This window comes from Rhinocladiella mackenziei, assembly GCF_000835555.1.
Source record: "Rhinocladiella mackenziei CBS 650.93 unplaced genomic scaffold supercont1.6, whole genome shotgun sequence".
NCBI lineage: Eukaryota > Fungi > Ascomycota > Eurotiomycetes > Chaetothyriales > Herpotrichiellaceae > Rhinocladiella > Rhinocladiella mackenziei.
This window is the reverse complement of record NW_013550599.1, coordinates 2,509,034-2,533,282: the sequence shown is the minus strand read 5'-3', so window position 1 is coordinate 2,533,282 and position 24,249 is coordinate 2,509,034. Positions and strand designations below refer to the sequence as shown.

At 50.7% G+C, this 24,249-nt stretch overlaps 6 protein-coding genes across 6 annotated transcripts; 2 read left to right on the top strand and 4 right to left on the bottom strand.

Moving 5' to 3' along the window:
- Positions 1–1,759: 1,759 nt before the first annotated feature.
- On the bottom strand, positions 1,760–3,482 carry Z518_08693 (uncharacterized protein; the record flags this gene model as incomplete). Its single annotated transcript, XM_013414433.1, has 6 exons — positions 1,760–2,098; positions 2,150–2,170; positions 2,225–2,998; positions 3,054–3,208; positions 3,260–3,352; positions 3,407–3,482. The coding sequence occupies 6 exons, from the start codon at positions 3,480–3,482 to the stop codon at positions 1,760–1,762; spliced, it is 1,458 nt and encodes a 485-aa protein (XP_013269887.1).
- Positions 3,483–7,097: 3,615 nt separating this feature from the next.
- On the bottom strand, positions 7,098–7,754 carry Z518_08692 (uncharacterized protein; the record flags this gene model as incomplete). Its single annotated transcript, XM_013414432.1, has 4 exons — positions 7,098–7,121; positions 7,180–7,414; positions 7,465–7,666; positions 7,718–7,754. 4 exons carry the CDS (start codon positions 7,752–7,754, stop codon positions 7,098–7,100), a joined length of 498 nt encoding a protein of 165 aa, XP_013269886.1.
- Positions 7,755–8,138: 384 nt separating this feature from the next.
- Z518_08691 (uncharacterized protein) lies at positions 8,139–10,894 on the top strand (the record flags this gene model as incomplete). Its single annotated transcript, XM_013414431.1, has 6 exons — positions 8,139–8,302; positions 8,355–8,424; positions 8,482–8,631; positions 8,682–9,479; positions 9,525–9,662; positions 9,713–10,894. The coding sequence occupies 6 exons, from the start codon at positions 8,139–8,141 to the stop codon at positions 10,892–10,894; spliced, it is 2,502 nt and encodes an 833-aa protein (XP_013269885.1).
- A 1,123-nt stretch (positions 10,895–12,017) lies between these two features.
- On the top strand, positions 12,018–15,087 carry Z518_08690 (uncharacterized protein; the record flags this gene model as incomplete). The annotated part of the gene is made up of 3 exons (XM_013414430.1): positions 12,018–12,585; positions 12,648–14,248; positions 14,305–15,087. 3 exons carry the CDS (start codon positions 12,018–12,020, stop codon positions 15,085–15,087), a joined length of 2,952 nt encoding a protein of 983 aa, XP_013269884.1.
- A 1,125-nt stretch (positions 15,088–16,212) lies between these two features.
- Z518_08689 (eukaryotic translation initiation factor 6) lies at positions 16,213–17,019 on the bottom strand (the record flags this gene model as incomplete). Its single annotated transcript, XM_013414429.1, has 2 exons — positions 16,213–16,941; positions 17,002–17,019. 2 exons carry the CDS (start codon positions 17,017–17,019, stop codon positions 16,213–16,215), a joined length of 747 nt encoding a protein of 248 aa, XP_013269883.1.
- A 3,019-nt stretch (positions 17,020–20,038) lies between these two features.
- Z518_08688 (uncharacterized protein) lies at positions 20,039–23,623 on the bottom strand (the record flags this gene model as incomplete). Its single annotated transcript, XM_013414428.1, has 2 exons — positions 20,039–23,188; positions 23,240–23,623. The coding sequence occupies 2 exons, from the start codon at positions 23,621–23,623 to the stop codon at positions 20,039–20,041; spliced, it is 3,534 nt and encodes a 1,177-aa protein (XP_013269882.1).
- Between the last annotated feature and the right edge of the window lie 626 nt (positions 23,624–24,249).

The following is a 24,249-nucleotide window of genomic DNA, read 5'->3' as shown; positions in this document are numbered from 1 at the left end:
TTCTCTGTATGTCTTATAGGACGTATGTCCTTACCTTGTCCATTTCATCATCACTCCTTAAATATTTTTTTTGTTCGAGTCCGCATGCTGTTTCTTTATGGTACCCTTCTCAACGAAGTTGTTGTCGATGTCGTCGATAATGCTCAGGGGAGTATTGGGCCGTTGGCCTCTGATTGAGATGTTGCACAGCCCCACCGCCTCCACGAAAGCCCTTTTCTCTCCAACTCCTTCCCCTTCCCCCTCCCAGTGGTAGTAGATGATGTGAAGTAGTAATTTGGCTGTAGGATAGCATGATCAGGGGAGGAATTCCTCATGGAAGAGAGAGAGAAACAATATTCTCGGCGGTCGGTTTAAACGTAAAACTTGGCAGGGTCGGTCGAATGCATAAAAGGAGATGGAAGATGGGAGATGGGACGTGGTGCAAGACGATTTCGTGAAAGTCAGAGAAGGCCCTTCTCTCTGAGGCATTGTGAGGGAAGAATCCGGAGGGACCCTCCCTACATGCCCCCGACGCGGCCTGTTCGGAACGGTGCGGTCGAAGGTATCCATTCTTTCAGGGAATTGACGGTCTCCTGGCTGTTTCTAAGGTGGACTGTTCTAGTCCGTATGATGCTAATATGAATGGAAAGTCAATCTGGATTGGGGTGCGGACCGGGTTATCGTTCTTAGCATCGAGAAAACACCTCCAAAAGCGGAGGCACTAACCGGGGGGGAGATTTCCTGCAACTCTTGACGCGCTCGGAGAGATTCTAATTGCTTGTATTTGATTACTTTCCGTCCAAGTCAACGAAAGTGGCACGCATTGTTACCTACACAAGACTTGAGTCTGATCAGCAAGGTTTCGATTTTCAAACGGGTGACTACGGCTTACAACAAAAATCAAATCCATGAAGAATTATGTGCTGAAACAGATAGATACATAGTGTCGATTTCGATTTCGATTTGATTTCAGTATTTTCATCTCCTCAGTGCTCTACAACATCCTCACTCCTGTCAGGATGATATTGACGCCTCCCACGTCTTTGGACTATATCAACATCACTTCTATCATGATCTCAAGTGTCTTTTCCTTCTCTTCTGTTCATTCTCATCTATCCGACCTTCCATCCAGTGTCAGTTCCGTGACTTTCCTTTCCCTCATCCATTCATTCCTCTCTTAAATCAAATGGCAATTCAGGAACCAGTCCCCCCTGCCTCAAACAATGACAAGGGTATTTCGCATTTCTTTGCTTCTTTTTCCAGTGATAACAAGGCGCTCTCATAACCCGATAATTCGTCTCCGACATCGATTGCTTGCGCGCTTTTTCCCGCTGTGAAGCGATGCTCTGCTGTATCGACAAAGATGAGGTGCCAAATATTGACTCAAAACAAAAGCCTCAAAATCGGACGCACGGGGGACATTTCCCGTCTTTCTAGCTCAATGAGACACTGATTCTCACCAGTTTATGCCTTTTTCCAACCGATAGGATGTCGAGCTGAGCTATACAAAATATATTTCTCTCTTCCGACGGTCGATCTTAACAACATATAAAACTTCATACAACTCACCATACATGGGCACACTGCTGTAATATACATATATATATATGTGTGTGTGAGTGTGTGTGTGTTCAAACAGCCATTCCCCATCCAAACCGCAAGGGGCGCAGATAACTGTGCGAGCCCATAATCAATCCTTTGGCGCCTTACGCTGAAACGTGCAGTATGACTATTTGCATTAACATAGGGAGGAGAATAGCGAGGGTGTCGAGGGCGTTGTTCATCCCGGAAAAGTTTTCATGTCATATCCAGTTCCGGATACTTCTGCTGATCTCGCGTGTGTGGATTTCGGATCCCAGTCTCTATTTTGGCTGGGAACTCTTGGGTAGGAATAACTCGATACTGGATTGACATAGGCACGAGCAGAGCCAAAATAATCCTGCTTTGAGTCTGGGCCGGGGGAAAAGGCTGGCCGTGGATTGGGGCTGGTCAATACTCGATCTGGCGATTTGATGTTCAGTTGAGGCGCTGTTCCGCTCAGCATTTCGTACGTACGAGGGTCGTTCGATAATCGTCTGGCATCAGCCGAGACGAATTCATTGTTTCGTCGGAATTTTGTCTGGAAAAATTCCCTCCACCCATGAGTCATGGACCATCGGCCAAAAAATACCAAACACCAAAAACCGCTCAACTAGGATGTCTATTAGAAGCATATCCAGGAAAAAAGGGAAGATGTTCAGCTCACCCCAAGAACGATGAGCACTGCCAGGACAATGCCTTCTGATTGCACCAGACCACTGGCCAATGGTAGACATTTGTTTTTGTCGCCTTGAGTGTTGACGAGGCATTCGAGCCAATTTGTGGCCTTCGCCAAAAGCTCTGCGTTGACCTGAGAGCTGTTGTCCATGGACACAAACACCACCGAGAAGAAGACGACTTCGGCAATAAGGACGAGCACAATGGCTGCACCACGCCATTGCAGCTCTACGACTCTTTTCACTCGGCGGTAGGTTTGTCTGGCAGATATCGTCCTCAAGCTGCCTGAATAAGTCGGAGCCTGAGAACTGGTATTGGTGGTATTCTTGTCATCGAGAAGGCTCTTGATGTAGACATGGATGCAGTAACCGACGGTGACGAACTGAAGGACCAAGCCCAAAGCCGCAAAGGCGAGGAGAGGCCCCCAAAAATCCTCCAGAGCATCTTTGTGATTGATATGGCAGACATCTCCGAATCGGAACGAGACGCCGGTCAAGCTCAGAGTAAGAGCCAGGCCAATGATGGGAATGAGCCACCCAAATGCCAGTGAGGAATAGAAGAACTTGTCTCCTGGTACCACTTCCCAGCAAATTTGGAGATGAAGAGCAAGCGCTCGGCAGAATACCCAAATGACAACAGCCCAGCCCCCAAACAGCAAGAATGCACCGCTGATTGCGCAAGAACCGCTGGACTTCATATCATTTGGAGTGATTTCGTTGAAACATTGGTCGGGCCTCGCGGCTAATGGAACAATGAAGGCAAGCTGCAAACATTGCGTTAAATCGAGTTCCTGACGACAACATGCAAGGCCGACAAACCTCCATAAAGACCACCCCCAAGGTAACGCAGACACTCAGATAATGTCTGTGAGTATACTTGACTGGAAGAACGACGAAGGAAACCAGAAGATACACGGACAGCAGAAAAGCTGCCAAATTGACCCAGTTGGCAATTTCCGTCCGGCGTTCAAATCCTGCCCACCCTCAGCATGCGAGTTCAGATTGCTCTTGGATGATATACATACCATCGGAATATGTCCAGTCGGTGGTTGGGCAAGGCAAGCAACAAGTCAGGTTCTGAAGTTGGGCTATTGGCATACAAAACCGTCCGCTTATAACTAGATATGGTGAGTGATGAATTCGTTCGGTGCTCGCGTGAGACGGGTACGTACATCCACCGGTGTCTGGGAAGAGGGTTTCTTGTAAGAAGGGAGGCGGGCAGAAGCCTCTCAAATTCGACGCGGACATTGCTAGCTGTTGTTCGCGAGGCAGTGCGCCAGACAGGATGACTCTATATTCTCATGACGACGGTTTGAATGGTCGAGAATGGTCAAGGTCGAGGGGAATTGAGGTCCAGATCAAGTCGCGTGATGGAGGGTAGAAGTGATGTACCACGGGTCGGTGCGGGGAGGGTAATGTAATGGAGGGTAGGGGGGACGAAGACCATATGACGGACCAGATCCTCAGTGTGAGATGTTGTTCGCATTAAGGAGGGCGAAGGAAAAAAAGGATGATGGGGAAGGAATTTTGAGAACGCGCAAAAGGGCAGAGTCCTTTTGGTCTAGAGGAGGAAAGGGTGTGTCAGGGCTCACCCATGTCGCACAATATGAAGAGGATTCAGTGGCAGGTGGTTTGGCCTGATGGAATTCGGAACGGTGGATGTCGACAACGGATGGGTCTCGTCACTTCAAGACTGGGGGAAGTTGGTAGGACGGGTTCCTGAAGGTTCTGGGACCTGCAGCTGACCATCAATGAATCCCTGGACGTGAGTGTGAGCGAAAGGTAATTCCGTACAACGGGCACCATAAGCATCTCATCGGTCGTCGCTTGTGGCAAGTGGGGACCGAGGGATTCGATGCCCTTGGTGTGCGCGGGTAGATGGATAATGGTAGGGATTGCTGTCAGGCACGCCACAACCTTAGATTGTGCCATGGTTGGACCAGTTGTAACTCCAGTTTGTATGGATTGATGCCGTCGAAACCCACCACAGCCCAATCACCAGTCTCAGATGCTGAGCCGAGAGAGGCAGGAGCCTAGGAGCCTTGGAGAGAGGCACGAAAGGTGCGGCAATGAGGTTCAACTCGCCAAATGTCGGTGGCGCAATGCGTTTTCTGCAGCATCCTCCCCGCCATGTGTTTTTGCTCTTCGCCAATCAACGGAATATAGGGAACTGCCCATCCTGCCTCGTTAGCTGGGGGAAAGAGCTAAACGCTGAACCGCGGGCAGGCCCCATGGACCGTGGGCCACGGACACGGGTTGAATGAGCAGGAAAAGGAGCCTGAAGGTAGGAGTGGGAGCAAATTGCATACGAGAAGCAGGAGATTCTGAGTAGGATTGGATGGAGAATGCGACCTTTCGACGACACCGAATGCGTTTTCTGGGACTAGGCAAGCGTGGTTGACTAGGGTCGGAGACAGGGGTAATGCAACGACAAGGATTCGTTTTTCTTCAGGATTTAGAGTTCTGAGCCTCCAGGGCCCCTGGAGACAGGAGAAGGAAGACGCCGAGCGAGATGTTGGACTGGTCTGTCTCGACCCAATTTTTTTTTTTTCCTCCGTCAAGGGTAAGCGGTTTTAACTTGCAGCAATTTGCCCGATCGAAGATGGGGTTCGTGCTCTGTAAAGTTCGGATGAGTGATGGACCCAAGACGAATGGAGAAATCAACAACAAGTGGAGCTGAACTCTAAAAATTTCTCTTTTCAGCCTGCGCCCGTTAACTTTCGTGAGGATTCGGTACCTGCACCGGTACCCTCGTGAGCTTCTCCCTCCTCTCCCCGAGAAGAATCTTCTTGCTATGCCAAGGCGGCCCCTCCCGAGAAACATAGAACCTCACGCCAGCGGCGACCCAGGGCTCAGCTTTGCTGGCAGCTGTCTTAGAGAAATTCCCCTCCGAGAAGGAATCATAATCAATAAGAATACGACTGACTCTGTTCCTGCCACTGTCTCTGCCTCGTCTTGTCCTCGCTCGTACTCACAAATTCCCTCCTTCCGACTCTCGTTCTCTATCTTCTCTTTCGTGCGCTTGTCTCAGCAATGCAAGACCCTGTCTATCTCCTGTCAACCCCGGACCCCGCAATGACATCTGCCGTCGGTCCATCACAGTACATTGGCATTATTCAGCCTGTCAGTTGGGCCAGCCATGCGGCTATGTCCCCGTACCAGCGTCATTGATAGTTGACCTATGAAGCTATTGACCTGTGTACAATACTCCGTACGGCAGTTTGCCATGGCGGCTTGACAAAGCCTGTCTTCAGCTGCCTCCCGTACACCACTTATAGCACCGAATTTGTGTTTGGGGGCCAATGTGAATCGATGAAGCATTCCAATTCCCTTTCCACCTCCAACCGGAACCCAGTAAATAATTTATCAGCACGAAATATTGAAAGCAAAGGGAGCACGGAACTAGCCACTCGGTCTCACCCATTCTCTTTCACCACTGCTCCTCGAAGACATGCAAGGTTTCACCTGTGTATCGCCTCCAGTATACGAGTTGAGATCACCGTGCTCTCTTCATGTAGCATCAATCTGTCATTGGTTGTCTCGTGCACGTCACCGTCGCGAGGGTCTACCTTGCTAGCACTTGATCTCTGTCTACGGATAAAGTGTTCTGCATCTTGCCGCAATATCCGCCCCATTAGCCTGGCAGCTGGTTGAGTCGACCCAGTAACCAAACGTAAAGAGTGGCCGCAAGCAGGTGGGGATGGAGTTTACAAATACAGATATTGACACCAGTTCCCCATTATCATGGTCTGGATTGATAGACTGTGGAGTCTAGAGAAGGAATGTGTTGTTGTTCTATCTCAGAAGGGCGCAAGTTGCCAAGCCAAACAGCCTCACGTGACGCTGCCAAGGCAACGCGTCACGTGACTGGCCAACATGGATATACCGCACCGACCGCATCAACCACACCGACTTCAACTCAACCCCGGGCAATATCCCAGCTCAAATGTCCAAATTCCGCCCGAATACGAGACAGCCTGGCTGGGAACGTGGAAGCAGGGATGGCCCGTCGGTTGCCGTCATTCTCGCCAATTGCCATCCGAGAGAGCTGATCATGATGATCCTGCTCGTATCTCGGCGCTGAAAAATTAAAACACAAATGTCCTTCAAAATGCTGAACTAAAATACGTCTTTCTTTTTCCGACACGCAGCTCGCTCTCTCACTGGTCAGCATTTTCTGCGCTTTTTGGCCATTTTCCCCATTGAATTTTGTGATTTGTCCAACTTCCATGCAGGCCTCCTCTAGCTTTGCGTTCAGGATTTTCGCCCTCTACCCAATCATACAACATATATCCGATTTTGAGCTCACATTGGTTCTTTGCACTACAACGACCAATTTCATCAAACCCCGGTCTGTGAGTAACAGAGCAGCCCACAACCCCCTCTAGATACGGGAGCCGCAGCCATGAGACTCCTGGGGGGTGAGGGGCTAGACGATGTATCACGGGCATCTGTTTCGTCATGTTCCACAATCTACCAAAATCGTTATCCTAATCCAGGGAAGCACGATCTTTCCTTTATGATCAGCCGTGATAGGCCGAGCCTCGCTTCGACCGTGAGTAACCGATGTTGATTATTGTCTGCACGACTGATTTTGGGGGATGTGGGGGCTGGAGTGATTCTTTTCTCGTCCTGCTTGCGGAAGTGGCGTGAGGCATCAGTATCATCCAGTTGGACCACACTCTGGGATATACGATCGCTCCGGGCCGAATTACCAGCTGACCACCGTTCCGTTCCGGGGAATTGGAAGACAATACTTCGTCAGCCGATCCAAGGAGGTCCATCATGTCGAGCATGGATTGGAACTTGGATCGAGTGGCAGGAATTCAAGGTTCTGGACGATTCCCAGAACGTTCACCCGAATCAGGCTGCATTCAAGACACGATCCTAAATTATCTTATCAGCATGAAATCTATCCTAAGGGGTTCGCACAGATTTCACATACCACAAATTGCTCCAGGCTGGCCTCGAAGAGCTCATTATTGACACCGACGCCTCCCGGATGTTCGACTGGGGAGAGTGGGTTCTTGACCACATATTCCACATAGCAGTTGACGTATATTTGCTGCAACGCGATTCGCATTGATCCCGATTTCGTGTCGGTGAGCATCACAAATTTGGTATTTGTTGGAGTCTCGTAGTAATGAAGTTTGTATTGTGAAGTTCGGTAGGAAAGAAAGCTTGCGCACTCCATCAGCCGGCCGTCCAACACTTGGTGCAGCTCACCGACCTGTCGTCCTCTCCTCCTAGCTTGCGCACCATATTCCGCAGAGAGAAGATTGTTCCAAAGATGAGTTTGGCATCGTCATCTGCGCTCAGGATAGAACGGGCTTGAGGGCCGCCGTTGACGTATGCTTGCGAAGACGGTCTCGAGGATTTGCCAGACGATGAAATCGAGGAAGGCAGCCAGCGTTTCTTATAGATGCATTCGGCTGCAGCCGTTAGCCCAACAAAGACTCTGCACTCAAACTTCGCCCTCTTACCGTGCCGATCAAATATGTAAAAAGAGTAGACAACCATTGCAGAAGGCCTCGCGTGTCTGCCACCGGGAAGACGTGAGTCGCTTCCAGAGACGACGACGCCGGGGGGACTGCGAAGTGTGCTATGCAACCCAATCGACTTTTTCCGAAACAATTTTCAGATGCCAGTAAACATTGTACGCGATGTCTGTAGGAATAATCGCTGGTGTCCTAACAATCAGACACGCCCCGTTGGATCGACTTCGGTAAAAGTCCAGAACGGCAAGTGCGGCGGATATCTTTATTCCTCGTGTCATGTCATTCAACACCCCTCCACTTTCTGCTTAACCGCTTGAACTCCTGGGCTTCCTAAGGGCCTTCTTCTACCCTTTTTTTTTTTTTGGGTTGACTATTGCAGAGGCACCAAACCAATGTCGAATGCCTCATGGATATCGTTGCATCCCCTACGTCCACGTCGGCGGAGGAAGTTGTGCGCTTTCCCACCGCCTTAAATCCTGAGCCCCGCGGGCGTTTGCCTTCACATGATCCCCTCGACAAGGGCACTGACCACCCATCCACCCTCAGCAAGCCAACAGTTGTCAAACATCTGTAAGTTTTTTGGTAGAGCTTTGGCTATTTGCATCGTCTAACCTCGCTACAGGTCCAGCCCGGAACACAATAGTCCTCTTCGCCATCATCGCCGGACTCCGTCAGCCCCTAAGCATGTCAAGGTTATCTCGCTTCGATTACCCCCATATCGACCTATTTATTGACCACACTCCGTCCAGGAATCACTTAATGCCCGTTCTGAATACATCACGAGCCAGGACGATGGTGTCGCGGAACATCGCATTAATCAGTACATTATCAAGCAAGAGATTGGGCGCGGTTCTTTTGGAGCTGTTCATCTAGCGGTTGATCAGTATGGCACGGAATATGTGAGTCCTCCTTCACGCCTGTCCGAATAACGCTGAACCCTGGGCTACAGGCAGTGAAAGAGTTCTCCAAGGCCCGGCTCCGGAAACGAGCACAATCACATATACTTCGAAAACCGTTGGGCCAAAGACGTCGGGGTGCTTTGCAAGGCTTTAACTCACCTTTGCATAGAAACGTGGGCAAGGATGGCGAATCACCGCTCAATTCGATAGACCTGATTAAAGAAGAAATTGCCATCATGAAAAAGCTGAACCATCCAAACCTGGTGTCGCTCATCGAGGTGTTGGATGATCCTACCGAAGACTCCCTCTACATGGTGATGGAGATGTGCAAGAAGGGGGTGGTGATGAGGGTGGGGCTGGAAGAAAGAGCAGATCCATATCCCGACCACGTTTGCCGGTATTGGTTTCGAGATCTTATTTTGGGCATTGAATACTTGCATGCTCAAGGAGTGGTTCATCGTGACATTAAACCGGACAATTGCCTGATCACGGAAGACGACGTACTCAAAGTTGTTGACTTTGGGGTCTCGGAAATGTTCGCCAAAGATTCGGAAATGCTTACTGCAAAGTCGGCGGGCAGTCCCGCGTTTCTCCCACCCGAATTGTGTGTGGCCCGACACGGGGATGTGTCGGGGCGGGCAGCAGACATCTGGTCCATGGGGGTCACCTTGTACTGTTTGAAGTACGGCCGGATTCCCTTTGAGAGAACCGGCATTTTCGAACTCTACGAAGCGATTAAGACCGAGGAGCCTGATTTGGGCTCGGAACGAGACGAAGATTTTCGAGATCTGATGTCGAGGATTCTGGAAAAAGACCCCCAGAAACGCATCAAGATGCCCGAGCTCAGGGTAAGTCTCGGTATCTAACGATCAAGCGGCGCTGATAGTGTCAAGGATCATCCATGGGTCACGAAACGGGGGACGGACAAGTTACTATCGGAGGAGGAGAACACGTCTGATTTGGTGGAACCGCCGACCGAAGCTGAAATGAATGCCGCAATTACGGACAATATGAGAAATCTCATCACAGTGGTAAGTTTGTTCAAAGAAGGCTCTCCAGAAATTGATTAATAGCGTCACAGGTGAAAGCAGTCAACAAGTTCAAGTCTCTCTTGGACAAGGATCAGCCAGCTCCCATGAATTCGATTTTGGGAGAACAAGGAGGTTCACACTTCTCCCAGCCTCCAGGAACGATGCAAAAAGAACGGGGCCATCGTCCCCCCCAATCACACAGTTTCAACACCCCCGGTAGAGCGCGCCCAGAAGAAGAATGGGAAGCGGGAGGACTTCGGCGGCAAATGAGTAACTCACATGTACGACCGGTACCTACTTTGAGCATCGATGATACTACTGTTACGGAAAAGGAGGCCCCAAATCCGAAGATTGATCACAATTCGGCGGCTTTGCTGAGCGAAACAAGCACCGACACGGACGACTCGATTTCGCGGATCCAAACGGGAGGAGAGATGGACAGTCTCGACCCACAAAAGCTACCGCCATTCCGCTCATGGAAGCCGCATGCAAACACTGCTGATGAGATCGGCCATCGAGGACACGCACATGATCCTCTGGAAGACCAGCTGTACCTGTATATTGGACCGTCGACTTTTTCCGGACTCAGTTCTCAAACGGACGACGACGGGACGTTCGTCCAGGGAGAGGAGGACACGGTACCGGTGGTCAGTGAAAGCCCCGGAGCGGCGGACGTGGATATATATGAAACCGCATACCGGGATGAGATTGAACGAATCATGGCTCGAGCCAAGGAACAGAACAAGGAACCGCAAGTGTATTTGACGCGGCGAGTAGATGCCAAGTTGATGGCCATCAGCGGACTGGCGGGAAAATGGGCGGCCATGGGAGAGGAGGCGAAAAATCAAATCAAAGACTATACACAATTCTCCACCCGCAAAGCCCGAGTGACCGAGGTGAGCCGGGCGCTTCGGCAAGCTGCGCGAGAGGAATACGAAAGGCGGAAACAGGAACGGCGAGAATTAATTGCCGCGGAGAAGGCAGAACGGGCAAAACATAGGGAGGATGCCCAGAAACACACTGCATCACCCATGACGGCCTCTCCCCAATCGACGTGGGGTCAAGCAGAAGACCCCACGATCAGCAGTCCGCAATCACCAGGCAAGACATCATCATTGTGGAAAGGTAAGGCTGTAGACAAAGGACGACAAGCGAAAAGTTCGATTCTGGGTCTGGTAGACATGGTTAAGAACAAAAGCCGAACCAGATCCAAAGATGAAGAAGAAAGCTGACCCGGTATCTGACGTTTTCGGGCGGACCCTCACCACCCGAAATGACAGCAGCAGAAAGCAAGAGAAATTGGACCAAGCCAACAAACGAATAGGCTAAGATGGTGCCTAGACGAGCCGACTCTGACATTAACCGGCAGGATTGATGCTGCTGCTGCTGCTGCTGCTGCTGCCAATACATCACCACTCGGACCGAGTGCAAAAGGGAAGCTTGAGGATATAATAGATTTAGGCAGAACTGGGATTGACCATGAAAAGGGCGGTGGTGAGGAGATAGAGAGGATGCGACAGCGACACAGCGACAGTTGACAGTGACAGGGAGCATGAGAATCCGAAGAAATAAGAATAAAAAGGGATGTGGATGTTTGAACATGAACAACGATCATGAATAGCAGTGGCATCGGGGCCTCACCGGGGCTTGGCGCGCGGCTTGTCGAAGGCAAAACGTTGGAACTCTGCCGCAATGAATATTCTTCTCATCCCCAGCTCAGCCTTTTCACTCGCCTGGTCATCACGACTCCTAGACAGCACAATCTTGAACCTCTCCCTGCGCAGCAAGAGCCTGATTTTGTTTCTTTGCTACCTGTATGCTACTCTTGACTGTGCATGGGACAGTCGTGAGGGGCGGAGCTAGAGCGCCAGAGACACACTCTCTTCACATCTTCATGCTCCTTGTTTGAATGCCCCCTCTTCACCGCTGCTGCTCTCGTCGCTCTCGCTCCGTCACCTTTCTTTTGTCCGTTCCTGTGGACTCGTCTGCCACTACTGTCATTCTCTATCTAAAGGCCTCCGCCAGCAGGCGTATCGCGAGTGCTGAGTGGAAAATCAAAACTCCCCCGCCGTTGGCTGATTGACCGACACTGTTGCCGGGCGATCTCATCCGCCTTCTGGCCTCAGTGAACTGGTACTCATCTACCATCACCGCCAGGGTATTTGCAGCCATCTTCCATGCCGATTTGAATCATCCCGACTACAGATCGACCTGGATTTGGACTTAATGGTTGTCTGGTTCGTATCTCCTAGATGCACACGGGGCTCGTGAAATTTTCCACCACCTCACCTGGACGGACACCTTGGGGCCAGAACACCCGCGCAGGCTTCGAACATCGTCCCGTTCACCGTCAAAATGAGTCGTCTAAGCAGAAACCCCTCCAGACAGGAGTATGCAGATGAGGAGACTATGGTTGAGGTCAAGCGCGAGGAGTCCGTCGATAGTGAGGTTGCAGACGACCTGAGCAACGCCCGCGTGGCCGCAGTCAAGCAGGAAAATGCGGCGAGCCCCCCAGATTCACCCTCTCTCGCCGCCGCGCAACGCAAAGAATCTCGCTCGCCGTCCACCTCGACGGCGTCCTCACGCCGACCTCTGACCTCAGATCGGGACACGGCATCGGCGACTGCCAAGAGCGAAGCGAAGGAGTCGGACTCGAATGGCCACCGTCACACTCACACCTCCACCTCAAACCCAACCTCGCCTGGCAAGCCTGAGCCCAAGGAACTCTCGAAGCCCGCGAAGGCCCCCCCCCGAACAGCTGCGTCCAAGCTGCCTCCGCGCGTCGCTCCTCTCTTTGATCATCTTCCCGACGCCACGGCCGAAGCCACCTCTACATTCACACTCATCGATGCCTGCACCTATCAAAATAAATATCTGGGCTTCAGTGAACATGCACTCGACTGTGATTGCTCCGAAGAATGGGGTGAGTCTTCATTTTTTTTTCCCCTCCCATATGTACTTTACACCGTCTCACATCGTATACAGACGCGACCACTCAGCGAAACCTCGCATGCGGCGAGGATTCCGACTGCATCAATCGCGCTTGTAAGATGGAATGTGTCAATGACTGTGGTTGTGGTACATCATGCCAGAACCAGAGATTTCTTCGGCGCCTGTATGCGGATGTGTCGGTCATCAAAACCGAGAAGAAAGGTTATGGCCTTCGAACCAATGTCAATCTTCGCCCACATGATTTCATTTTCGAGTATATTGGCGAAACGATTCCGGAAGGCACTTTTCGCAAACGCATGCTTCAGTACGATGGGGAAGGCATCAAACACTTCTACTTCATGTCCCTGAGCAAGGGTGAGTTTATCGATGCCACCAAGAAAGGCAATCTTGGTCGATTCTGCAACCACTCCTGTAATCCGAATTGCTACGTGGATAAATGGGTGGTGGGCGACAAACTTCGCATGGGCATCTTCGCCGAGCGCGATATCAAGGCTGGAGAAGAATTGGTCTTCAACTACAATGTCGATCGCTATGGCGCCAACCCACAACCTTGTTACTGCGGCGAATCTAACTGCACGGGCTTCATCGGCGGCAAGACCCAGACTGAAAGAGCCACCAAACTTTCTCTCACCATGATCGAAGCACTAGGCATTGAAGATGCTGATTCATGGGACACCGTGGTGGCCAAACGTCCCCGGAAGAAAAAGCAAACCGAAGATGATGAAGAATACGTGGACAGCATTGAAGCGAAATCTCTGGGTGCTGAGGGCGTGACCAAAGTCATGGCTGCACTCATGCAGTGTAAAGAAAAGTGGATTGCTGTCAAACTTCTGCAGCGGATCCAGCGGTGTGATGACGATCAGGCATGGCACAGAGTCGTCAGATTCCACGGCTATCAGATCCTCAACTCTCAACTTTCTGCGTGGCGTGAGGACGAAAATATCATACTCCAGATTCTGGACATCCTCGATCGATTACCTCGGTTGACCAGAAACAAAATTGTGGACGCGAAGATTGACAAAACCTTACAACCTCTGACCGGCCACGCCGACGAGAGAGTATCGTCTCAAGCCTCAGCACTACTCGACGCCTGGTCGAAACTCGAATTGGCCTACCGAATACCACGGAAGAAGAGAGATGACGCGTCGACTCCCATCAAGACCGAATCAACGCCGTTTGAAAGACGAGAATCGGCCCAAGAACGGAAGAGATCCAAATCCAGGTCTCGGTCACGTAGTCCTCCACGAGGCCCGGCAAATCTTTCCGCGCCTTCTGGTCCACGATCACTGCAGCGACCTGGCGGCTTTCATCCACAACGTCCGTTTCATCGAGCTCCGCCTCCGTTACCACGAGGCTGGTTTGCCGCCCAAGACAAAGGAAGAACATATTATTATTCAGCGACTGGTCAAACAACATGGTCCCGACCGACACAACCAGCCGATCAACCCCCGCCGCCACTCAAACAACCTTCCGAACAAGACGTGCTCAAGAGCATCATTGACAACATCGTCACTGCTCGAGAACGGGAAGCCAAGAATACGACGCCCGATACGCCCGAGCCGGCCAAAGTAAAGAAGGAAGAGAAATGGAAATCGTACGACGAAGAGAAGCAGAAGAAGCTGTATGAAAATACCGTAAGTATTGAATGAAGTCCAGCGCCCTTTGGTTTCCCGGTTGACATTATTCCGAGCTCTTCCCTCACATCTCCCGGGTCATGAACAAATACAAGCACAAAATTCCGCGGGACGATCTGAAACGGTTTGCGAAAGAGATCGCCAAAAAGCTGGTGGCGTCGGATTTCAAAGCTGGAAGGGTAAAAGATCCGACCAAAATTGACGAGCGACAGCAAAAGAAAGTCAAGGAGTTTTGCAAGCAATTCTTCGAGAAGGCCTATCAGAAGCACAAGAAACATGAGATGGAGAAAGCTGCTAGGGAAAAAGGGAAGCAACCAACCGCAGTTGATGGGGTGGTCGTTGCCTCGCCAGCTGGATTGCCTCCTACGGGGGATATCTCGCTAGAGAATGACGAGGAAGGCGTCAAGATGTCAGAAGATGAAGACGTGGACAATGAAGCGACACCCAGCGCACAATCACCATCGGATCGGAATGGCGCCGCGACGCTGAAACGCAAGCGGTCTGACGGAGAGGATTCAACAGTCATAAAGGAGGGAAACGATCAAGAGCCGCCAGGATCGCCGTTAAAGAGAGTGAATATGGAAATTGATACCCCGCCGCCGCCGCCACCGCCTCCTGCGCCTCCGGTAGAGACGCCACCGTGTAGTACGCCTCGAGATAGCGAAGGAGACGCAGAGATGGAGACGGACATATATGGTGACACCAGTTTCAAGGGTAAGAGTATGGCGGATGTTTTGGCGCACGCTCAACAAGAAGATGAGGGTGATGGGGAGGGAGATGTGGTGATGAATGGGGGGATTGGGAATCCTGAGCCTATTATGGAGGAGCAAGCAGGGTGACACCGTCTTCAATGACTTCAACAAGCGAGCAGAGTCCACTTTGGAAGGATGAACGAAAGAGAGCTCCAATCAGCGACACAGATTTATTTGGAGCCGGACTGTATTGCAATGGGATATGTCTGGAATGCTTTGGCATGGATTTGGCATGTTGTGTGCAGGCGTTCTCCAGGAGCGACACAATACCACATTTTTTATTTTCTCTCTGGACTCCGAATCCAGGAAGCACACCATGAACAGGTACAGGAATAAGAGTGGGATCGCTCCTCCGCAGTTTTACATCACGAGCTGGCCACTGGACGGGGCTGAAAGGAGCTCTTCGCTTTATCGGCGATGGCGACTCAGAACTTGCATTTCGCACCGCACTGCAGTCAACTGCAATTTGATATCTGTATATATGTACCACTGGCATGACCTCGTCAATCTTGATAGGTCTGCGTAGACTCGAAGGCAAAATTTTCGGAAAACTGCCAACCCAACAAGAAGAGACTACAGGAACATTCTGTGATGTCCGGATCAGAAAATTCCAATCCATTCTAGCTCGGTCGTCTTAGGCAGGTTATCACTTAGACTCATTGATGGATGAAGCATCACAATAATACACGATGGGTTGGTTTTTCCAACAACCCTCCTTCAGAATCTTCTTCCTCAATCTCTATCACTATTGAACACAGCCGTTGTCAAACCATTATCAAAAGATCTTGATCCATCCAACCAAAACTCTAATCTTGAGTTCTCGATCTCGGTATTCGTGATCTGCGGAGGTGGTACTGTAGGGACGGTACGGCGGTGACCCTCGGATCTGCCTCTCCATGCCGAGAGAGCTTTTCTCCAAGCCAGCCACTCAGTTGCAAGGGTTATGATTAGGGACGAAGGGTCCCCTTGCCGAGAAAGCAGTGTCGGCAGCTGCGTCTGGAGCAAAACAGCTGTGATGATGGTAGGGCAGCATGGAAATAGGAGGCCGTGATTGATTGCATGGTTTGTGAATCCAAATTCATAGCATCGTCCGAGGCCTCCTTCGCTCAATGCGGCCAGAGGTAAGGCTGGCCGTTCCCGTCACATCTCGTATCGATCGTTATCTTGGAGAATAACTCCTTGGTATCGTTGTAAGATATTGCTTCGGGCCTCTCAGTAGAAGCTTTCCACAATGCTCTCCTTATTGGCGTTCATTCTGGCATCCAAACCACCAGGTCCACCCTCACCGAGCCTGAAGACACTTTCAATGACACTCAATTCCGTCGCGGTTGTATCCATGCCCGTGACCGCGAGCCAGTCATTAACCACCATTCCGGCTCCCACAACGGGGCTTCCCCGGTTCACACTCCCTGCCACCAGGGGCACTTGTAATAGAGAACTGAGTTCGTCTTGATCTTGAATGCTCGTTTTAGGATGGACGATGCCGCCCTGATTGGTGAGAGACATGTAAGAGCCGGTCAAAACGTTTCCAGCAATGGTTTGTCGGAATACTTCGACACCGAGGACATCTGCGATGATTTCTTCAGTTTCTCGTTCGAGATCTGGGTGGACGAGAGCAACGTGATCATTGGAAACTATGCAGTTTCCAAGGGCCGATAATCGTTCCTCAATTCGTTCTATTTTCACGCTGTCCGGTAAGGTATTGCGCAGGTGTTGTAGTTCCTGGTCGGTGGTAGAAGTCGGGACTAGCAAGCCATTTTTGTTCCCCGCCGTCAAACGACCGACAATGCGAGTGCCCGCAATGGTACAGTGTGCAATGGGGATGAGGTCTGCGAGCTCGGATTCAAAGATGGAATAGAAGTTCTCGGAGGCACCGATGGCCACGAGGCAGTAACTGTTGGTGAGGGTTGCAAAAACTCCGACTTCGTTGGAGTTCTCAAACTGGGCGGTACCAAGTTAGTTGGGCGAATTCTTAATTTTATGAAGCGAAAGACATTTTACCTGTGCTCGTACAGCCATGATTGAGCAGGCGACGGGTTCCTTTATGTGTCTCGGGAGTTGTTGTATAAATTGAGGGCGGAAGGTAAAATTGCTTGCTGAGGGAGGAGACTGACAGACGCAGTTTTGTGTGGGGGAAGAGAATGCAGTCTGAGCTGCCACAAGGTGATTCGGTAGTCTGCTTTTTATCCTTTACTGTCTTCTTACAGGTGTCATCAGCTCGTTCTAGACATCCAGAGACTCTTGACCGAAGAACGAAAGGAGCAAAGGCGTTTTCCAGGTGTGAATCATTCATGAGTCAACCAAACGGCGAGTGACACCCAGATTGGGCATCTTCGCTCCGGATCTAGCTGAACTTCGCCTCCTTGCCTTTCTCAATCCCAAACCTTGCCTCCGCCGCATCGCGAGAGGCCACTATTGCCGCAGTGACTAGCCACCGCCCAACTTCAAGCCATCTACAGTATTCCCCGAGACTCCATGCAGCGGCGTGATGATGTCAAGAATGATCAAATTGGCGATCGTTGTGGTCCTACTGCTGGCTGAATAGGCCGAGCGAAGAGAAGAATAGTTGATGTGTTGGAAGATACCCATACAATTGGCATGAAATTTCTTCGTGTCATCATGCTGCGAGTCCAGTTCTGAGTCTGGATCGCGTCTGCTCCCACTGAAAAAGGAATACTCGATTACTTGTCTTCTCCAAAGCCTGCTTTGAATCCGTTCCATATCTCTGGGCAGAGCTACGTTGTTCGTTTGGAACCAGACGTCGAAGTGGACAATCATCGAGGCTACAAATTCAATCACATCACCACTTTGGTCCGAACAAGTTCTTATGCCCTGGAAATCGTCGTCCCATGGTTATACACCTGATTACAATTCTGGCCACCAGGAGAACACACCGCACAATGACAGTCGCCAGTCAAGTTAGGATTCTCTGGATCCTTGATATCTATTCTCAATCCCCCGTTAACAAACAGAGCTCCTTCCACATGACTGACGTCCAAGTATATCCTTTCCAAATCTGATCTCCAAGTATACTCCAATTGTGTGACTAATGGCTTACCTGCCGAAGGATCGCGAGTGCACATCAATGCCGTTGCCAGTATCGACAGACTGAGAGGCGAAAAAAGTCGACAATGACTTCCCCAGCTGGCTGGTTGACTGGTGGACGCTGATCTTCTGAAGTTTTGTCGTCTGGTTTGTAGCCAGCAACCGCAGCACACATGCCGCATATAGGCAAGTATAGACGACTTCAGTTCGGGTAGCGACGAGGCTGACCTGGCTGAAACCAAACATGGCGACCATGAAAGCAGCCAACTTGAACCCTGACAGTAAACCCATGGTGATGATGGTCCGGTTGAGCTGATAAAAGATAAATTGTTTCAGACAATGTCAATACTAGGGCCTCGTCTCTTCCTCAAGCAACAGGTCTTTCACTTACAATTTTGATGGCATTTGAGAAAATTGCCAGGATTTCCAGACTCTCGAGCTTGTTTTGGTTGTTACAGCGAGTAGTGTTATAGCTTTGCATAGCAGGTAGGTGTACCGTTGGTGGAGAAGGAATATAATTTCTGTTTGGTGTACCAGTTGTTGAATAGAAAAGCAGACCGGAGCAACACCTACAATCCCGAAGACGTATTTATATGGGAGCGTTGAGCACACTCGCTGCCTTCTACACCAACCAGGGAGATCTCCCTTCACAAGGATGTCGTCCACAAGACCAGATTTGGTTGTGTCAAGGGCACGATACAGTTCTCCTTTATCGCCTTTATACACTCCTATACTACCCATTTCGTAACTAGAGATCTTCACCAGGCGGTTACTAATGAATACGAGGCAGCAGAACACCATCCGATCTCAGATTGTGAATGCTGCTTCTGTCCTGGGGGTGAGCAGTGAGTGGACCCATTGCCGAGTGACTTTTGTTCTGAATACCACTGGCCGGACAAACCTTCACGTCATGGTGCTCGATGTGAGCAAAACGAAATTCCCACCTCGTCGAGAGGCCGAGGATCGATGTTGACACTAGTGAAGGATGGCAAATGACGCCCTGTATAGAATGTGGACAAGGTATCATGTATCACGATGATAGCACGAACCTTCAGCCTGTTCTCCCCGACCTGGAGACTTCCACAGGGAGAATGTCCCGACTCACCTCAGACGATGATAAGAAAATTACCTATTATTACTGGTATCAACATTGGGTCTGTCGCCGACCGCCGCTACCTTGTACGAGGAGGATTCCAAGATTGTGTCTCTTAACTTTCTGCTTCATCTGCAACACTTTATATCTCAGGTTCCCTTGCACGTAGTAAGAGCTTTCCGAGCACGGATTGACAATCGACGAAACATGCAAACCGGCCATCCATGGGACGAGCTCATGTCAAACAATGAAAAGCCTCCTCGCCAGTTACGCTCCTGAATTGGAAAATTTTCAGCGCATGCCTGCAGACGTGCATCTAGAAACTAGATAAACCTGAGCCCATCCATACCAATGGATTCAGGACTCAGGGTTTCATTTTGAGCAGATCCAATTCTTTAGTAAGGGAATGACAATCTCAGTGCCTCTGACTAAACGAGGTGTGATTCTTTCGGGATCTTTTCAATTGTAGTAGTATAACTATGCCATTGATGGTTTTTCCTCATTCTTCATCCCCTCGTGGCTTATCATTATCGTACAGAAATTGTAGTCCCACTTCCATTTTTCTCTCTTTCATAGCATCAGTCTTGTCAATTTGATGAAAAGGTAGCTCCACTCTTTGGAAATTCAACTGTAATCCTTTTCCTTTTCTTCCGATTCAAACGCTATACTCCACAAGTCTGTGCTTGTATTGTATTCGAGTCGAGTCGCTTTGTCTGGTCAATCCGATCTCAAATCGGGGATCCCCACTTCCAACGATCGAAAATATATATTGCCGTATCCAGCCTGCTTGGAAAAAGAACCGTCCGAATAAACGCCAGTCGAGGAGGAAAGAAACGCGCCAGGCAGTCAGTCACATCATGTCCTGAAAGCAAGGACAAACCAAAAATTCTTTTTCAACCCTCAATCCTCACAAATCCCCTTCTCCAACGCGGCCAAAGCAGCTTCATATCTTCCCGGTGAATGATCACCAAACATATCTCGACCGAATCTCAACTCGCCAAATCTCGTCTCGACGTTACGGACCAGTTTAAACTGCACCCTTGTCGCGGGGCGACCGAGCGCGCGATAGAGCTTTTCTGTTCTATTATCTTTGCTGTCGTCCGGGCCAAAGATTGCTTCGCGTGTGACATCGGGATCCAAGCGGTCGAAGACACGAGTGGTTTCAACCACAAACACTTCGCCTGGCGGGACGAGTTTGTCGTTGACCATTGCAGCCCGCAAGGTTTTGAGGGCGGACCAGGCCCAGGCATCCTCGCCGAGGCCGTCACCGGCCATGTTCTCGGGCGGAGGTGGGCCTTTGGGGTTGTTGTAGAATGAGCGCTTGACCGCGTTGACGAGACGGTTCCAGACACGCGTTCTCAAGGCGCCTAGGGCATCAGTCGTGTCGGTCTTGAGATGTAATGCCACGGTGCGGAAGTCGTGGAGGATCCCAAGAGAGAGGCACGGGACGATATCGGCGTGATTGACGATCGTGGTAATGAGTCCGCGAGTGGCGACGCGAAGGAGTTCAGACATGCATGCTGGTGTGCCGTATGCGTAGACGTGAATTGAACGACCTGCAGGTAGGCTTATTGGTGGAACATCGGAAGCGAAGGATCCGTTGGTGGATTGGTGAGTGAGAAGCTTCGGTTTATCGCCCGTGACGAATGAAGTTTTGGAATCATCGTAGGAAGGCTCGGAGATCAAGATGGCGAGAATGGCGGCGACGGCACCGCCGAGAGAATGTCCACAAAGAACGAGGCCATAGTCGGGGTATTGTTCAAGAGTGGCTCGGATGGTGGCCATTATGCGGCTTCCACTGCCGCCCAGTAATCGCCTGGCTGAAGCGTGGATACCCTTGTGCACTTTATACCGTTGACCTTGCCAGAGCAAGTCATCGTAATCGCAGGTCATGTCCGTCAGCACATCCTCAAAGCCGAGTGTGCCACGACAAGTCAAGACGACCGCTTTCGAGTCGTCATCAATCGAGATGAAATGGATTAATGGCGAGATCGCTGAGGGTGACCAGTCTGTATTACCTGTGACGCCTTTTGGATCATAGAAGGACGACAATAGGATCGTATCGGGAGGGAGACCTGTATGGCTTGAGAACGAACTGTGCTCATGATGTACGTTCAAGGTCATAAGCTCTGTCGCTTTGCTAAGCTGATCCTCAGCCGACGTGAGGCCCATTACGCGAAGGAAGTTGGACCCATATGAAGCCGATGCGAACCTGGCAAATCTTCGAATCGTCCTGGCCAAGTGGCGATCAGGAAAGATTCCCGGAACTTTGCCATTGGTGATGAGAGCATTCAACATATTGTGATCTTCGTAGATTGACTTTCGAGGTAGTGGTGTTTTGGGGGCCAAGATGATGGCCTCCTTTGAATCCCTAGTTGCCATCGAATACAGACTAGGCACGAAAGATCGAGATCGTCGATGGTGAGCGGTGCCACTGGCTAAGTCCAGTCTGGATTCCGTTTCATTCAATGCCAGCCCCAATTCCGATTTGGCCTGGGTGGAACCGCTGACCACTCGAGTGTGAGTCCTGGTAAAGGTGGGTGATCCCGGTCGACTCTCGACGGAATGTACCGAATACGTCTCGGTCGTCTGCGACACGGTTGAATCCCTCCTTCTGTCGCGTAGTGCGAAATAGCTAGACGAAGATTCTTGATGAGTGGCTCGATGTAGACTTGGACTTGTCAGAGGGGTATGACCGTGGCTTAAAGAAGCGAAATTCTTCCTTGGTGTGACATCTCCCCGTGGTACAGAACCGTCTCGGATTCTAGACTCCGGAGGTGGAATGGATGTGGGCGGCTTTCGCTGAGGCAGCGTCTTGTGGATATCCTTTATTGCCGCTGAGGACTGACTGGGACTCAGAGTTTTCAATGCTTTCTTGATAACCCCAGGTTTGTCATTCTTGCTCCCCGGTGGGGATTTATCTTTCTTGTGCTTGACAAGAGGTATACGACTCGCGATGTGCGTATTGGGTGGCGATCTGCCGTGAGGAAGCACTGGTCGTCGACTCTTTTTCTGGTTAGCAACTGGATTTGTTGTTTTCGGGGGCGGGTCTGGAGGTGAAGATGATTCAACAATCTCCTCTTCGTGGTCAGAAGGAGGAAAGGCCGAATCCTCGATTTGGACAGGTTCGTCGACGATCGAGATCCGTTTCGGAGTGGTATTCGTCATGAAAAGCTCATCAGGATCATGTTGCTCGACTGCGGCCTCACCGTTACTGGTCAATCGTAGCTGGTCGGCTGCCGATGGAATATCTCTACTGCTCGATCTCTTCAAAGCGGTCCGGAAGATGACGGTTTGTTGAGGTCCACCTGGTGTTCCATTTGTCGAATCTCCATGATTCAGCCTTTCGGCGACCATGACAGTCCCTGGCGGGGGTTCAATATTGGTCGTCTGGGCATCATAGATGTCCACTTTGATGGTCTTTGCTGTGACGGTCTCCGATGTGATGACCGCTCGAGCTCCAGTGGGTAATTGGCTCATGATCCGTTCTCGAATTTCCTCGTCGGTCAATTTGGTTGGGTCTTCAGGCGACAAGGCGACTGATTGGACGTCGAACAACGTCCCTCGTTCGACAGCTTCGAATTCATCTTCGCCCTCGGGGGAGGCAAACGTCATCGTCGGTCCCCTAGCGTGAGCATGGATGCTGATCATCCCTTTCCTTCTTGTACCCACCACATTGGCTTTGAATCCGTGATCGTCGATGACTTCGTCCCAAATGGTTTCTTCACCACCAGCGTCTCGAAAGTCAAGTTCTGTTTTCCGCCTGCCCCATCTCTGTAACATAACAAATCCAATAGTGCCTATGATGAGATCCAGATACGAGACAACCTCCCCTTTACTCCCGGCCTCGGGTTTGTTGAGCTCATCCTTGATCAAGGTGATGATTGCCGCGACGGCGCGGGACGACTCTGTCGATCCCAGGATCGCATTGAGAGTGGAAAGTCCTTGTATGGAAAGGCCGGATATTGAGTTCATGGAAGCCTCGGTCAAGTAGAATCCGGTAGATGCCACAAACGAGAGAGTTGAGATGGTCGAGTATAATGCAGATATCTGTGAACGGATCAGCCGGCCACCGGTCATTTCAGGAGGTCTATCACCTACGCTTCTTTCCAATAGGGTCTCCGCCTCCGCCCTGCCAAGTTCCCCATGACTTCGAGCGGATACATCTCTTCCGGCGGCGATGAGAACTGCTTCCAAGGCACTCCTGGTAACGGACAGAGTTTTCAAGGTCGCTTCTCTGCCGGCATACAATCCCCATTCTCCAACTTTTGTCCCAGCACGAACATAGAACGAAGTGATGCCGGTAATACCGCTCACGATGGCGGCAGCAGGCCCAGGCAGAAGGGTTCTTCCCTGTCGAGATTCGGCGAGGACAAGCTCATTTTGATCATTCCGGAAGGACGCGGAGGATTCCCCAACAGAAATGTCATTCTTGTCTTCTTGTTGCTCAGTTTCGTTCTCTTTAGCTGTTGGATTCCAAAGCATTGCGCAAGTGTGAGGTATAGGGTCGAGAAAGCGGTGTGAGGGGCTGCAGTAGAACAAATAACGACTTCACGTCGCGCTCCATGAAGACGAGAGAGTATGTGTGTGTGGCAAGGAAACGAGGACGAGCAGAGACGAAAATGAGTTGGGACGCATGCAGGTACGCGTCGGGTTCCTGGCATTAGAGGCGTATGCCAATGAAAAGTTGGTTTGTCAAGAAGGAGAGTGTGAGAGAGGCAGAGACTCAGTAGGCACAACGAAGAAACGCGGTACATGTGGGACAAGTACCCAATGTGCTGATCAAGCTGTTGAGAGAGACCCTTTGCACATGTCATTCGGTGGGGGACCAACCATTCGACCCAACAAGCCGCCGACCCAATAGAGTACATCTCGATTCTTTAAGTGCATCCTTTTAAGTCCATCAGGCCACGTTCTTGTGTCCGATTGGAGTGTGAGTGACTGATTTAGAGGTGTGCCCTTTTCTCTGACGTGTTCACCATTCACGCCCGAGGGACTTGAAGACAGGGATGACAACCAAGGGGACATCCTGTCGGCAAGCCGTCCGTGGATTCGACAATGGACAGCCCTACTTAGCCACACCCTCCCCCTTCTCTTACCCGAGGTAATTG